At 35.3% G+C, this 17,623-nt stretch overlaps 1 protein-coding gene across 4 annotated transcripts; it reads left to right on the forward strand.

Annotated features, from left to right (window-relative positions):
• Window positions 1-3,876: 3,876 nt before the first annotated feature.
• LOC122038658 (disease resistance protein RPS2-like) lies at window positions 3,877-17,138 on the forward strand. Of its 4 annotated transcripts, XM_042598505.1 has the most exons (4): window positions 3,877-4,317; window positions 14,377-15,515; window positions 15,660-16,090; window positions 16,265-17,138. In XM_042598505.1, the coding sequence occupies exons 1-4, from the start codon at window positions 4,211-4,213 to the stop codon at window positions 17,003-17,005; spliced, it is 2,418 nt and encodes an 805-aa protein (XP_042454439.1). In that variant the 5' UTR covers window positions 3,877-4,210; the 3' UTR covers window positions 17,006-17,138. The 4 variants fall into 4 exon arrangements, with proteins under 4 accessions (XP_042454439.1, XP_042454436.1, XP_042454437.1 ...); XM_042598502.1 differs by having other exon boundaries at window positions 15,660-17,138; XM_042598503.1 differs by having other exon boundaries at window positions 14,380-15,515; window positions 15,660-17,138.
• The last annotated feature ends 485 nt before the right edge of the window (window positions 17,139-17,623 follow it).

Here is a 17,623-nt window from a genome sequence, read left to right on the forward strand (position 1 = left end):
CATTTTGATGAACCAGTTCTTTCGAGAATGTTTGAGAACCCAATGAGGACTGAGGACCCTCTTTTCTGTCTTTTCCTCTTTACTTGACTCTCAAAAGATGGGGGGGGGGGGTGCCTTTAAAGTAGGGAGCCCAATCGATCAACTGATCGATTGAACAGAGGTTCAATCAATCAGCCGATCGATTGAGGGCTATGCTGTGATAAACAGTGGCTCAATCGATCGATTGATTGATTGGGGGGTGGCAAAAATCATGAGCACAAAACCTCTCCCAATCGATCAGCCGATCAATTGGGCACCTCCAATCGATTGGAGGACTGGAAATCACACATATAGGATGAATCAATCGGGTAATTGATTCAGGCATTTTTCAGAGAGTATAAAAGGCGCTCTGAATCGATCGGCCGATCGATTCAAATTCTCCTCAATCGATTGAGAGTCATTCAATCGATTGGGATCCGACCGTTGCACAGGTTATAGCCGTTGGCGAGCACTTTCCTCCGCAGTTCTTCACCCGACTCTTCTCCGATCTCCTTAGCGATTCTCTTCGAGCTCTCACTGCCAATTTTTGAAGGTTCTTGGAGGCAAGTGCTGGTGCACGTCCAAGTCAAGAGGCGTTCTACAACAAGAAGAAGAAGTTAGGGTTTATTAGTGTAAATCTTGTAAGATTTTACTTGTATTTGCTTCCCTTTCTTTCTTTTTGTGCTGAGAGTGTTGTAAGGCTTCTCCGCCTTCGGCAGTGACCGTAAAGGAGTGTTTTCATAGTGGAGAGTGCTCGTGTGTGTGGATCCTTGGATTAGTCACCTCTTTTTGAGGTGGATACCAAGTAAATCTCTTATGTTAGCATTGTAGAGTTTGTTTTGAGTCTATTTCCACTGTATATCAACATCGAAGCAAGCAACGACAAGCACGACGAGCTATTCATCTCCCCCTCTAGCACATTTCGACCCTAATAGGGTTCTTATATGATGTTGCAAAATTAGTTTAAATGGATGATGATGAATTGATGACTTCTTGTGTGAATCTTAAAAATACTTTAAAAATGGTGACGCTTCTGATATTAATGCCAAATATATGTTTTCAAAATTACAAGTTTTGCAAGTAATGTTACCAAGTGAATCTTATTAAACAAATAAAAAATGGTCTTCCATTCAAATATTAGAGTTTTTAAAAATAATGGATTATGCTTCCAAATATGATAATTGCTTATCAGATATTAACAATACCCGTGAGAGTGACATCTGTCAAAGAAGTTTTTTAAAATTAAAATTAATAAGATCATATTTACGGACTACAATGATTTAAGATGGACTAAATGGATTAGCAATTTTATGCATTGAATTTTTTTTTTAGAAAATATTGAATATGATGATATTATTATTGATTTTGCCTTTAAAAGTGCATCACGAAGACACTTTAAATGAGTTGCCTCTGTGTTTTTTTATAGGTCTATTACAACATTCACTCTTATTTTTTCTTCTGATTTAGTGAGGAGGAAGCGAAGAAGAAGGTTTACAACATCTTAAGTGAGCGATACTTTGGATTTAGATGCAAAATTAACAAGGAGGCATCCAACAAGGTGAAAGGTTTATGCTAATTCTAAGTAACTAACATTTTAAGTTTTTATAAAGCAAAATTTATTTTACTTTCTGTATTGAGTAACCAAGTAGGTCATTCTCTATGAAAAGTTTTTTCTTATCATATGATACCTTAGTCGATTTGAAATTTTAAAAATTTACAGTGTTTTTAATTTTTATCATTGCTAGGATTTCTATACATAATATTAAATTCATTTATACTGAGTTTTAATTTTTCTTATCAAATGAAGTATATAAGCAATGTCATTTTTTTTTTGATAAAAAGATTTTAATTTTTAGCCACTATATTGAATAAATTATTTAAGTTGTTTAAACTCGAAGTGAATATATTTGTGCTGATGTTCTCTTTGATCTTCCAGATTAGTTGATGTTGAAAATAACTATTATGGATATAAGTTGACTAGGTTGTACTTCTTTATTATTGCCCAGTTTAGTATCAGGATTTTATGTTACATTACTTTGCTTATTTCTTTACATTCTTGAGTTAAAATTTTCTTCATTGTCAGCGTTATTTTGTTAAAAATTCAAGTGATTGATCTTTGTAAACACCTCTTGCATTCTAAATGAAATTGATTATAAATAGAATTATTACTCTTGGATAATTTAATAGTGTAAGAATGGAAAAAAAAATTATATCCATAGTTTTAAAATTAATACTTCATTCTTATTTCAATGTTAGAATTGTAGAAATTTATGTATAAATAAAAAAAGGAACAATCACCCTAAGATAAAAAATCTTATTTCCTTATCCTGTTTTTAGAAATAAAATTTTATAGATTAAAATAATTATTATTTAAATTAATGAAATAAAATTTTATAGATTAAAATAATTATTATTTAAATTAATGAAAGGATTAAATTGGAGCATAATTGATAATTTTACTCAGAGCCTTTAAACAATAAATACCGACTTTGAAAATTGATACTTGATCCATAGAAGTCTAGAAAACTAAAAAGGTGTCCTACCATTACATTATTATCTCATGATAAATTTTTTTTTATTTTTTTAATTAGCACTAGGTATCCAATTTATATTAATTAATTTTAAAATATTGATCCTATAAAATTTTTTTATTAATCATTGAAATAAAAATACTTATAATAGATAATCTATTAAAATAGTATTTTTAGATCAGTCATTTATTAGAATGAGATACTATGTTTTTATTTGAGTTTTGATCATAACTCTGCTGAGCATTACGACAAACACTTTCTATTATTTTATTCAATATATCTTTTGATTTGCGTCTATAATCTTTTCCATCAGTAGAATTGAATTACAAGTATTTTTTTAATGATATTTTTTATATTATAATAATAATAATTATTATTATTATGGTTCACGAATTCGATTTTGCTCCTATATATATATTTTTATAAATTTTATTAATTTATATTTAATAATGGAAGAGTTTGTTTAAAATAAAAATTATAGAGCATTGTTTTATAGTTATAAAACTGCGAATAGTGTAAATTAAGAACATCCACAGTGGTTAAATCTCACTGTGAGCTCCTTCGTTACCATATCTGCGCCACATCAAAAGTTAAAAATCCCATATCTCTTTCCACTATCAAAAAATCTCTCAACAACTTTTTCATGAGTCCCACACTTTTCATTATATATATTTCATTATCTCTTTTTCATATTTACATTTTATATAATTAAATTTTAATAAAATTTAAATTCATAAATTACTAACATAAAATAACTTTCATAATTAAAAAAATTACATAAATATCACAATACATATATCATAATTAATAAATTATCAAATTTTTTAATTTTTTTAATTATTAAATAAAAAAAATGAAAAAAAAAATGAAGAAGCGGCTCCACAGTGACGGAGCCGCTTCTTCATTTTAATCAAAAAAACCTCCCTCCACTATGAGAGGGAGGTTTTTCATCCCATCCGCATCACAGTGGGAGCTCTTTCCGAGCTCCCACTGTGGTTGCTCTAATGGACAGATGCCCTCCCACGACGTGCGTCGCACCGACTCACACAATCTTAATCCTCTTCGTCCATTATTGATCTAGCGGTCAATAAGGCCTCCTGGCGATGCCATTTCGCGATTGGTGTCAGATACGTCGCCCTACGCATCACCCACCTAGCCCAGAACAGTGACACTGCGCTTCTTAAAATGTGGACGCGTGTCGATCCAGCAAGACCCCCTGACGCTATCCACGATTATGATCCGTCAGATCGATTAGCCTGGTTCCAGATCGCTGAATTGCACGCACGGTTTCTGTCGTAGTCGTTGAACCGTTTTTGTTCGCGAGTACCGAAGTGTACCGCCCATATCTGCTCGACCTTTGCCGTGCTCGTTTGCAGCAAGTAAACGGCAAACCCTAGGAAGACCCTTCTGCTAGCCTTTTTCCGTGGGAATCGAACGAGGCGGCGTGGTGGCGAAGCGATCACTGATCGGACGCTACTTCCGTGGGTTTCTCGGCTCACGTTTTTGATTCGCTGCCGATCGATTTGGCGTTTCTTGTTCTGTCGTTTCTTTGGATTTGGAATCTGTTTCGGGACTACTTTCCGCAGCTGATTACGAGGAAGAGGTGGGATGTGAAGGGATGGAGGGAAACTTCGGAGGTGGCTGCGGTGGTGTCGGAGATAATGGAGGGCCAAGCGACGGCCGGCCGCCGAATCCTTTTGCAGGACCGCATCAGCAATGCTTCACTGGGACACACCGCAAGGCTGCTCTTGTTCGTCACGAGTCGCTCGTAAGATTTCAGCAGCCTTCTTTCCTTGTTTGTTTCCTTTGCGTGTGTGTTTGCAATGTGTAAACCATGTAGCGTCGCAACTTTTTTAAACTTTACTAAAATTGGTGTCAGTTGATATTAGGTTTTATCACTTTATCATAGAATCCTCTCGTCTTTATCCATTGGCGAAATTTAATTCTTCGTTATTTATCTTGTGGTTTGGATACGCTGGTATGAATTTGATGTGGAGACCTTGTCGGCTGCCTGTTCAAACTTAGGCTTTTTTTCATTGATTATGGGTATCAGATCTGGCGACAGTTAGTATTCTGTTCTTCTGCGTCTGAGTTTTTTTGAAACGATTTTTGGGTTTTCCCTCTTTATAGCAGTCTACAAGTTTGGGGGTCGTTTTGTCATCAAACTGCAATAGATGTGTGGTTTTCCTTTTCTGTTGAACTATTATTTGTAAAAGTAACTTCCTGTGAATTCCTTTATTATATATTTAAGGCGCGGGTGTATTCACAAAAGAATATACTTCAACATGTATGTTGTTATACTGATGTGCATTTATGAAATGACGCCAATGACTCCTGATCTAGGAAGGCTGTGGACTTAAATTTGCGTTGTTTAATATATAACTTATCAATGAAATATTAAAGTTGCTGTTTGTTGCATCTTAGTTTGATGTTTTCCTCTGTTAGTTGATTAATTGCTAGAATTATAATTAGCATGGTCTTGTTACATGCTATTTTTGGCCAGTTTCAAGATTGTGAAAACCATAATAGCATTTTAACTTGGGTTGTGAATGTGTATAAGTTTTTAATGACTGCGAGGATAGGATTTTTTTTAGAAAATGGCCATTGCATGGAAGCTGTCTAGGTACAAATAGAGTGTGGTGGTACAGGCCATTTGTGAGTATCTATGGCATAGTTGTTAACTCTTGCTATGTTAATAAGACATAATCATGTAGAAGTAAACAACTAAATTAAAGACTTGCACTGTTAGCTACATGCAAATAATGTGATTAGAAAATTGCATTGATCGTGTTTTAATATATTACTAACAAACGGCAGACTTAGGAAGGAAGTACATGTATGCCATAATTTGACAAGTTTGAACTATCTCTAGCAAAATTTCCTCTTTTAAAAGATCTTAATAACTCAATAAGAAGAACAAATTTCTACTCATCTTAGTGATCCTGAGACTTTCACCTTTCTTAATTATTTTAATTTTCAGAAATATTGATGCACGTTTGTATTTTATTTATATTCATTCAGTGCACACTATATCAAATTTTATGGTTGCCATTATGTTTTGTAGGTGCATTTATTAGTCAACCACTTTACAATTTTTTTTATTTACTCATTAGCAATGCTGATTCAATCAAAATACTTATATGAAGATATCAAATATTTTGTGCTCGTAACTAAAAGTTGGCATACCAATGCAGATATATATATAATTATTACTACTCGTTAAAATTTACTATGCATATCATATGATAATATTTAAAGATAAGTCAAGATATCCGCCTCCAAAATAGTGCGTGCCAAAAGTAATCCCACGTAAGGCAACTCGCCGCAATTCAGAGTCCTGTAACAACATACATATTATTAAGCCACACTCACAGATATCCAATAGCTTAATCAAAATTTCTATTAACCAGGAAACCATAATTTCCTTCATTGATCTCGGTTAACTAAATAAATCGGATCCAACCCAATGCCTAGATTGAATCCAACATTTTAAACTCAATCATACTGAAACCACATGGACATTATCCCTAATCTTTCTAGCTTAATTCGGATTTAGTAATTCCAGCTATGTCACCAACCCAACGGGTTTTAAATTTATTCATGAATCAAACCTCAGCTTACCCGAATTTGAGTATTCTTCTATCAATTCATTGCTAGGGAACTTGCTGTTGGAAATTGTGGCCGGAGTTGTGAGTCGCCCTTAGATGGTGATGCTCGGATCCATAGTAGAGTAGTTGATATCCAACACAAACACCCCTAATTAGCGGTAAGAATAACCAAACCCTCACATCAAGCTAGTGTTAGCCGATTACCTCTTCTTCGGTGATGGCAGCAGGAAATCAGATGCTGGTGGTGGCACTAGGTCAAGAGACGCCAACACACAGTGAGCTCCTGCCGGAATCTGATCCTCTTCAGCAAAGGCAGAGGGTAAAGGAAAGGGGAAATCAGCGATGCTAGGTCAAAGTGGGTGGATGCTGAGGAAGTGAACTGGAGCAGAGGGATGGCTACGTCATAAGGACCCCGAGTGGTGGCCACGGCAGGGCGGTAGTGGGCCGACGGTGGCAGATCGTGGTCGCTGTAGTGCTGGCCTCAGCTTGCTCTGGCGAAGGTCAGTGCGGCAAGTCCTTTACCGGCATCAGGTACAGAAGCTAGGGCTTGGCGGTGATTCGGGAGTAGGGCACAACGTCGGCGCAGGGGAGATCGGGAGAGAAGGGGAGTTGGTGTCGGGTGAGACAAGTGAGGGAGATCTTCGGCCGAAGGCTTTGTACGCGTGGGAGGGAAGGAGAGGAGGCGTTGGCGGCGAAGGTTGGGGAAGGAGAGGAAGATGAGGAGTTTCGGCAACGAAGAGGAAGAGAAGAGGGACACGACACGACGATGGGAGAAGAAAAAGAAAATGAAAAGAAAAAGAAAAAGAAAAGAAAAATTCAACTTTTCCTCGTTTAAATGAGGTAGCTTAAACAGGATTTCCTTTGGCTCAATTTTTGATCCCCTTAAACTTGTCATACGAGCTCCATAAAATTTTTAAAAATTCCTAAAAAAGATTCCCCTATGGTTATTCGTCCCTTTTCGATATTTTATAGACCTCATTGACTATCCATAGGATGACTAACTTAGCCCTATAAAATTTTTCCACCGGCCACCAGGGTAAATCGGGAAGTGCACGTAGTAGCCAGCCTAAGAGCATCCACATCAGTTATCCTATCCAAAGATTTTACCTTAAATTTTGGATAGGATAACTAAAAACTCTCTGCATCAGTTACCTTATCCATTCCCTAAATTTAGATTTGATGAATAGTGATTCTCTAAATTTAGGGAATGAAACCTCTACCCTAAAAATAAAATAATATTTCTTTTTAATCTCTCTCCTTCCACTCAATCTTTCTCCTTCCACTCATTTCATAAATATAATAATAAAAAATAGAAGAAAGAGAAGAAAATAATAAAAAAATTAAGGATGATAGAAATTTTAGGGTATTTGATGTAGTGTATAGTGAAAAATGATTATCTAAATTTAATAAAGTGGGTCATTTATCCTAAATTTTAGATATAGTAATAGAGAAATTGATATGGATGCTCTAAGAGTTTATTATCCTTTAGTTGTGCGTCCTATTTAGAGAAAAAATTTCTATAAATACATTATAACGAGGATCAAATCATGAATACTTATAGGATAATCTAAAATCTAAATATTCGACCGCTGTACATAATCCGGGACAGGTTTAAACATAAGAAATAATACAAAGAATGGTTGAATGAATTTTCCATATTAATAAAGATTATCCGCACAAAATCCACTCATATGATCGATTGATCTGGGTGAGTTTCACTCTATGTTTTTCTAAATTATATTTAATTGTTTTAAACTTGTGCAAATGTCTTCAAACCGACACGATGATGAGAGATTTAAAGTTATTGCCAATACTTTATTTCAGATCAATATTCCCTTTTATTAAATTATGCACTTTCTTCCATCTATATCATTTGAAAATGTTTGTAGACAAAATAGTGGGCATGTCAACCAGGCAAAATTTGACATGCTATTATTTAGCTAGACGAAAAAATGGTGATAATATTTATGTTTACCTAGATGAAATAATGATGTTAATGATTGAGGATATAAAATTTTTCTAAAAGTTTAACAGTTATTTGTCAGTTTTTACAAAAAATTTTGAAAATGAAAAAGTGTATTATGAACCACATAATAAAATTGTTCCTACTATTTAACCAAAACTCGTTTATACTAAGGAATATCCTTCCAAATTAGGGGTGTAAATAAATCAAGCTGCTCATGATTTATTCGAAACTTGATTCGATAAAAGCTCATTTAATAAAGCTCGTTAAGATAAACAAACAGGCTTAAGTTTCACAATATATTCGTTAGCTCGTAAATATGTTCGTTAGTAAACTTATTAATCAATTTTTAAATAAAAAAATAATAATTTTGATATTGAATTTATAGATTTTATACTCTACTTATGAAAAATATATTAAATTTATTTATTAGAATAAAATTACATATTTTAATAAGAATATTATAATTTTCTTTAAATATATAATTTAATTTTTAATAAATATTTAAATTTTTATTTATATTTATTAAACTCGTTTATACTCGATAAAAGCTCAAATAAGTTTGTGAGATATGAATATATTTGTTAAATAAGGCTCGAGCTCAGTTCAATTATAAACGAGTCAAACTTAAACATTCAAAAATTTGGATCGATTCGACTCGATTACACACCAAAGTCATAGATATGAGAGACGTGGTAAGATTATTTGTTGTGTAATCTATCTACAAGTAAATTATGTTAACTTTTTTGTAATTTGTGAACATTAAAAGAGAAATCATAAAATTTAAAAATAGATATAGGATACAGTTGCACAAGAAAGGCCTATTATTTTACAATAAAAGGGAAAGTGGATAAGGTGTCATGTCCCAGATAGTCCCTATCGATAAAATTTTGATAATATCTTTCCTGTACCGGTAACAATATGAATCCAAGAATACATATATCTATACCTCGACCCACACGGTCGGAACAAATACAACACAAATAACAAACAATCCACGCAGTTTATATAGATAATTCACGCAATTTAATATACAGTCTCCAGCTGACAACAAAAATTACTAAAAGAAGAGATGATAAAGAAATCATTACAGATATATATAAATCCTACTCCACTACAATGAAGAAATGAAATCCACGAAGTAATGAAAACATCCGCAGCGGAAAACAAGAGTAGCAAACCCAAATGTCAACATAAAGTCCATAATACAAAAACCCACATCACAAGTGTATAAGAACATAAAATTGAAAACAAAAGTCGAGAACTGAAAACCCTCGCAACAAGGGGGGAATAGCGACTGGAATCTCCCGATGACCTCAACCTGAAAAGTGGTAATATAACAGTGTGATTCCAAAGAACTCAGCAGGTAACCAATAGATATGTACAGTAACATATAACCACCAGCAATAACCTATAGTACAATTTCCTAAACCATAGAACCTATAGTACAGTCTCCTAACAGTATAACAGGTATGCATAGCTGAATGAACAGTCATAACTAACAATAAGCATGTAATACAGTTTATAGCAAGAATAATAAGACATGCATAACTGAAATAAACTGTACTTACCTGTAAGTCCTCTGAGCAGTAATTGTGAACATACACAGGTAAAATTAGTCAGAGTAAAAGAATATATCTTGTATGCATGTCAATCATATGCAGTCACCAAAATGTATCATCCAATATGCAATAATCACAAAGAATGCAATCTGTGCATATGATGCAAAAGACATATCCTGGTCACCCCTGACGCCAGTCAGCCATCTCACACTCGATAGTGAGACCAAGTGGGTAGGGCTGTGGCACTGTGCACTCTGCCATCACTACTCCTGATGAGTGACCATGTGGATGAGATGCTGTCGGAGTACACCTATCCTCCTACCTCAAATCATAGTGAGGGAGCGCAATGCTCTCATCTCCCGGTACGCGATGACGGGGAGAGATCCCTGCCTGCTATTACGTTGCAGTCACACTACCCATGAGCGGACTAGCGGAGCCCTACAGAGCAAACTGTCATACACACCTTGGGTGTTGTGCCACTACCCATGCAGTGGCCACGTTGTGTGCAAGCCCATGTAGTCGGCTGATGAGCTCAACAATAATGGAGTCGTCAATCGCCCAACATGCAATTATGCGGGATGGTGCATGATGCTACAGTATGCCATACCTGAACATATCCTCATCCATATATATGTGCCAGAAAGATAAACACATATATAACAATGATATAAGTAACATAAATCCAAGAACGCATAACAAGTATGTCTAGCAACTAATCCAGTATAAAGAAGCACTCTAAATATCTATCTCTATGAACATATATGCACACGATAAGAGATAAAAGTATACTAGACTAAAGTATAGCAGATAACAGTAGAAACATGTATTAGGTATCAAATAAGCTAAAACTAGGGAAGAGATAAATCTACCAATTACCACTAGTTATATATATATTACACATATCATAAGACACTATCCAGAGATAAGTTAAAGGGTACTCACCTCAAATATAGGGTCCAATCAAGCAATCCAAGGTCGAGACACCTGTCCCGAATCAGAATCCTGTGTCAAATTATATATATATATATATATATATATATATATATATATATATATATATATATATATATCCAAATGAATAGCTAAATAAAATCTCCAACACTAAATTAGGGCAAAACCTTAATCAAACACAAGCACAACATACCTAATTAAATCTAACGGTCAATTAGGATTAGTTACCTAATCCCTAATCACCAATTAGATTAGTAGTCTAAACATAAATTAAATCCAATAGTTGACTAGGATTAATTGTCTTAACCCTAATCATTTCATTAGATTAATCTAAGCAAATAAATCTAATCACAATCAACAACTAATTACAACATGTATCAGCATCTAAAATAATCAAATCTAACCATGATCTACACCTAAGATGAAAACCTATATTCAACTAATCAATCACTCTAATCATGTAGCAACTAGTAATCAAATTTATTCCTAATTCAATACATACATAACCCTAATTCAAATCATGATCATGTAATCAAATCATACCTAAATCTACACATAAACATAATTCATCTAAAACATGTATCAATTACCCCTACACATACCTCAATTAACAGCCACTGTTGATTGCTGCAACCAAGGGAGCTGCTGGTTGGAGTGTTGCCGGAACGGGAACACCCCACAGAATAGAGCTTCGGATCCATAGAACACAATCTTGCTGGATTCCAGTATACTGTTCGATTCAAGATTGGAATCAATCGGATCAAGTAGAAATCAAACAGTGGAAATCATAGATCAAACAAACAACCTAACTCACCTTGCTGTCACCTTCCCCGAACACCACTACTATGAAGAGGAGACGAAGCTCGGAGCTAGGGCATGGCAAAGTAGATCCAAGCCGGCGATGAAGAGGAAATACCGAGGCTAGGGCTAGGATCTCCCTTCTTGATCGGAGATTTGCTCACACAAAGCATCGATTCAAAGGCAAAGCACCGGCGATGGACCTAGGGCACGGTTCGGAGAGAGTCCAGTGAAGAAGGATCAAGAATCATCACACGAAATCCTTAACGATCAACCGAACATGATGCCTTACCTTCGGAGCCCTAATTGCCTCTTCACGCCGACGATCGGATGGAAAAGACTCGACCTAGTGGCGTCGGCAGTCAGCTAGAGGAGACGCGACGTCGTGTCTACGACCCGGAGAGGAAAAGCACCGGCCGGATCTGAGCTTAGGGTGTCGATGTCGGCTGAGGAAGATCGCCGGAGGTCGAAGCTCCATTTCGTCGTCTTCGAGTCGTCTGTGAGAGAGAGCATCGAGCAGAGGAGAGATCAGGGAAGGAGAGGGTCGGGAAATCGACGTTTTGGGAGAGAAATAAAAGAAAAGGAAATATATATTAAAACATTTCGTCACTTAAATGAGTATCCCAAGCTTAATCCGTGTCCGCCGATTGATCCCCTCAAAACCCTCCGTACGAGCTCCTAAAAGTTCCTAGAAAATTTTATAAGGCTATTTCTCAAATAACCCTATTTATTTAAATTTTTTGATATCTCACATAAGGACATCTCTAATGTATGTTTTGTGAAAGGTTTATAAAATTTAAAAACCTCAATAAAAAGTTTGAAACATTATAGGGATAAAGTTTGAGATTTATTGTTCAAGAATGATATTGAAAACTCAAACTTACCTTTTTTTTTTTCTCTTGAAAATGGAACTAGTAATTAATGATAAAGTAGTATTGCATTGTGATTTGTAATATAAAGAGTTATATGATTTATAATGTAGGGTTCATAAAAAAATTGTAGAGGAGTTTTTTCATGGTAAAAAAAATACTATAGTTTTTATTTTTGATGTGACACAATGGGACTATAAAAAAATCTTATTTAGAGGTGTAACAATTGAAGATGCCCTAAAAATAATAGTTTTGCCCTAAAAATATTAGTTTTGCATGAGCAATTATAAAGAAGTACCAGGAAACAATACTCCTTATAATTATCAGTGTAAATTTAGTTATCTCATAATCATTAGATATCATGTAGTTGAACTGATCACTGAAATAAGTAATTTATGGTTATTCTTGATTGGGAAAATATATAAGAAAAAAGGGAAATTCAAAAATAAAGAAGGACAATGCATCGAACAGTGGAAGAAAACAAAGCACCAGGGAGACAAAAGGATCTACGTTGACGAATATCATGAAGGAGATGGAGACATTAAGGGTTTGTTCTAATGATCGGAAGATTCAATTTCTCGGTGTTCTTAGCATGAGAAAGAAAAACACTATGCTGAAAAAACACTTCTCTTATTGCTTTTCCTCTTAAAAACGCTTTAGAGCAAAAAGTAGGGCCCCGGAACTTAATCAATAAAGTTCAAAATTGTTCTTTTGTAATTTATGTTTTCCTAATATTCTAAAATTGATTTCACAAGATAAAAATCCTGATTTTATTCTGTTATGAAAAATGAAAGAAGAAAATCATTCCTTTCATTTTTTTTTCCTATTTTTTTTTCAGAATTTTAATTTATTTTTCTTCTATTATTTTTACTTCCTAGTATGAAAGTGAGACCAAATGCTCCAAAAAAAAAAAAAAAAGATTTTTTTATAAAATTGAACAAACGCCAAAGAGTTTAAAGTCACGTAGACAAATATTTATTTGTGAAATCAAATTATTTAAGTTTCAAGTAACAATTTGATTTAAAATTATTATGTGTAGCTGAGTTGATCTAAATTTGAGAAAGAAATTAATTATAGCCTTTCAACAAATTTAAGGAACTAAGGAACTTGATTATACTATATAGACTCAAATTGATTAAATTTCAAATATGATTCATTTGTTATTTCTCATTCGTACATATTATGAATATTTTATAACATGTCTTCATTTGGAGCAACCTTCTTCCGAAACCACGTAAAATCGAGAACAAATTCTGTACCAACCAAATACTTTTCTTAGCACAAGCTTTTATTCTTTACTTTGCTCTCTTCAAGAACTATGCCCATGGGACGCCCTCTCTCTTTGCACAACTCCTTTGCTTTCACAGAGAGCAACCATGATTTTGCTTCCACATAGAGCAATCATGATTTGGATTTGATTCTACAACTGTTATTTATAATGCACCGTGTCATTCTCCTTCTTCATAATCTCATAATTATTTTTCTCCTGCATCATCTGCAACAACTACAATGGATAAGGGGCGGTAAATGAGTCCAGTCCAGTTAAAATTTATAGAATTCGACTTATTTAATAAGGTAATCGGGCTAAATTAAATCTAATTTAAAATGAACCAAACAATTAAAATAGTTGTTTAAGCTTAGTTTAATTTGATTTCTTTTTTCAATTGAAATTTGATTCAAACTTAGTTTGTCTAAATATTATTGAATTCTCAATTCAAGTTTATTTAGTTGTTTAAAACTTTTAACTTAATTTTTAAATTTATTTGATTAGTTATTGAGTTTGATAATGTAAGTTTATTTGTCAATGTTGATAAGAGTTTATTGATAAATATATTTTATAAATTTTGTTCGTTAATATTATTGTTAAATATTATTTAGAATAGTTCATAATTTTTATTTATGAATATTAACAAACTGAACATATATATATATATATATTTAAACTTGTTTATTAATTCAATAATTTATTTAAAATTTTTTATTTAATTAATTTTGTATATACTGAAGGAATAAAAAATAAATTTTTATTAATTTGAACATCAAACTTGCTCTTACAAATGTTTGTTACGTCTCCAGCAGCTCTACAATGGGGTCTGTTTCCCCGAGTTCTCTTATGGATATTTTCAACTTATTGAAGGCTTGCTGCTCTCCGTCATGCAATTATATCATGGCCTATGAGGGGACTTTTAGCTCCTTGGCCAGTGAGGTTGGGCAGCTGAAGGACAAAAGTTCCGATGTCAAGAGAGATGTCGAGGCAGCAACAAGGGATGGCCAGACTCCCAGGAGCGAAGTGCTTGGGTGGCTAAGCTCCGTGCAAGACATGGAAGGTGAAGCCGAGTCGATAGAGAGAAAATACAACCAAAAGATCAAGTGTTTGTGTAGCTTCCCACTCAACGTTTGTTCTGCCTACCGTCTCAGAAACAGAGCTGAAGCAGCACTTGCCACAATCAGAGAGCTCAAACAAAGTGCAGAGTTCACTAAGCTCGCAGATAACCTGAATCTTACCCGCTCCATCAAGATGCCAACCACCAAAACTATCGGCATGGAGAAGGTCTTCGAGGAGCTTCTATGCCATGCCAAAGATGATAGTTTGAGTGTGATTGGCATCCACGGAATGGGTGGTGTGGGCAAGACAGCACTCTTGAGAAGATTCAACAATGATTTCCCGAGTGAAACAGAGGCAGACGTGGTAATCTTCCTTGAGCTATCAATAGACTATAAGCTGGAGGAAGTCCAGAAATCTTTATTCGAACGACTGAGTTTGACATGGCAGGATGAGGTCACACACAGAGACAGAGCAACCAAATTATTTAGAGTCCTGAGTACGTTGAAATTCATATTGTTATTCGACAATCTATGGGAGCCCCTAAATTATCAGGTTGTTGGAATTCCACTTCCTGCGCCTCCATCGAAGTGCAAGATCATATTCACAACCCGAACAGAAGACACTTGCAGCCACATGGGCACAGAAAAGATGATTAAAATGGAATGCTTAGAAGAGGAGGCAGCCTGGAATCTCTTCAGAAATAGTGCAAGGATGGATGTCATTGACGCCGACAAGAATATACTGATCAAGGCTAGAGATTTAGTCAAGGAATGTGGCGGCCTGCCTGCAGCTCTCATTGTGCTGGCACAAGCAATGGCACCTAAAAAGACGTGGGAAGAGTGGATACACGCCTTGACCATCATGAAGGACACACCACACCAACTTCCTGGTATGACAAATAATGTTTTTTCTATCCTGAAACTAAGCTATGATCGTCTATCCAGTGACAACTTGCGAGTTTGCGCCTCTTATGGTGCATTATTCAAAAAAGGATCTTGGATTGGCAAATCTAATATTAGGAATCTATGGATAGGTGAAGGGATTATTGATAATGCCGATAATATAGGGGATTCTACCAGGAAGACACAATTTCTGCTTGGCATACTACATGCAGCATCTTTAATAGAAAGAGTTCATGATAACTACTTCAGGATCCATCCCATGACCCGAGCCATGATATTGTGGGTGCAACGTGAGTGCGGGAAGAAGGAGAACAAATGGTTGGTGCCGGATAGGGATCGGGTCGAAGAAGCACCGGCAGCTGAGAAATGGCGAGATGCAGAGAGAATTGCACTTGTGTGGAACCAAATAAGAGACCTTCCAGAAGCACCTCAATGTCCTAACATGATTTTTCTGAATCTTCACGTTAACAAATTTCTCAGGAAGATTCCAAATGGCTTCTTCTTGCACATGCCTCACCTCAAAATCCTTGATTTGCAAGAAACTTCTATAGAGGAGCTACCGGTAAGCATTGGTAATCTGATGCAACTACACTTTCTCGAACTTTCCAGAACTAGGATTACTTCTCTGCCAAAGGAGATGGCAGCATTAGTAAATCTCAAATATTTGTCATTGGAATCCATGAAATATTTGAGAACTATTCCTGACCGACTAATCTCCGGTCTTCGAGAATTGCAGTGGCTTAACATGGTGGACAGCTACAGTGGGTGGAGGGAAGGAGGTGTTAGTTTCGAAGAGCTGGAAAGCTTGAAGAGATTAAAAGTCATTGGGATCACAGTCAGCACGCTTGCTGCTCTTCAAAACCTCTGTGACTCTCCAAGACTGGCAGCAGTCACACATTGGCTCCATATTGAAGGGTGTCAAGATTTGACGATGTTCAACATCCCATCCACGGATTTTCATGCGGAAACTATGCTCAGACTAATTCGTATCCAGCTTCACGCAATGAGTGAGCTAGAAGAGGTAGTAATTGGCAATCGTCAGCCTATTCTTCTACCTCTACAAGAGTTTCGACTTTCGAGTCTCCCAAAAGCAAAGCTCGTTTGGAGGGCTACGTTCCCTAATGCTCTTCGTGAACTAAAAATTGAGGATTGCGGGGCAATAGATAGATTGATCAAATTGGAGGGAGAGGCAAATGGTGGCGGGGAGACAGTAATAACAATCTTTCCTGATCTCCACACAATGGTGCTACGGCGGCTTCCAGAATTGAAGAGTTTGAGTGATGGGGAACGAATATTAAATTTCCCATCGTTGAAGACTATCAAGGTGGAAGATTGCCCCAAACTGATGAAGCTAACGTTGGTTGCTGATGGGCTGAAAGAGATCGAGTGTGAGAGATCATGGTGGGAGCAGCTCAATTGGGGTGACGAACGAAGCAAGTCCTTTGAACACCTCTACAATCCCATGTATATAGATTGATGGCTAATTCTTCACGGGTATGTGAAGAATGTAGGCATTTTATACAAATATTGTGAAAGTCTACTATATATGAGTGTCCTGTATTCGAGAGATTGATTATGTAATAAGGGGTATTTGGTTGATAGGTTTAGGAATGAGGAAATAAAATGATAATAAAAAATAGTATTTGAATTATGAGTTTGGAAATGATAATTTGAAAATGATTTCTAGATTTATGAGAATCAATCAAACCCATATAGCTAAGTGGATTTCATTCTCATTCCACTTTACTATCAAACTCATATCTATAATTATTTTCATCATTTAACCAGACACCACCTGAGTATCTAAAATATGATATTGTGTAACGAGGACTTAATTCAAGTTCCATGAGTATTTTGTACAACTTTTCAAACAATGCAAGTATTTCGTACAAGAGTTGTGTAAATCTTTGTACTAATTTTAATTCTATGAGACGTATGAGTGTCATATATTTGAGAGTTTGAGTATGCAATATTCAATGTTTAAAATATAATATTTTATTGAAACAAAGCGATAATATTCATCTCCGACGATTCAATATTGTTAACTCCCCGGTTCAATATTTTATATGCTATATATATACTCATTGAAAAAAAA

This window comes from Zingiber officinale, chromosome 1A (assembly GCF_018446385.1).
Source record: "Zingiber officinale cultivar Zhangliang chromosome 1A, Zo_v1.1, whole genome shotgun sequence".
Classification (NCBI taxonomy): domain Eukaryota; kingdom Viridiplantae; phylum Streptophyta; class Magnoliopsida; order Zingiberales; family Zingiberaceae; genus Zingiber; species Zingiber officinale.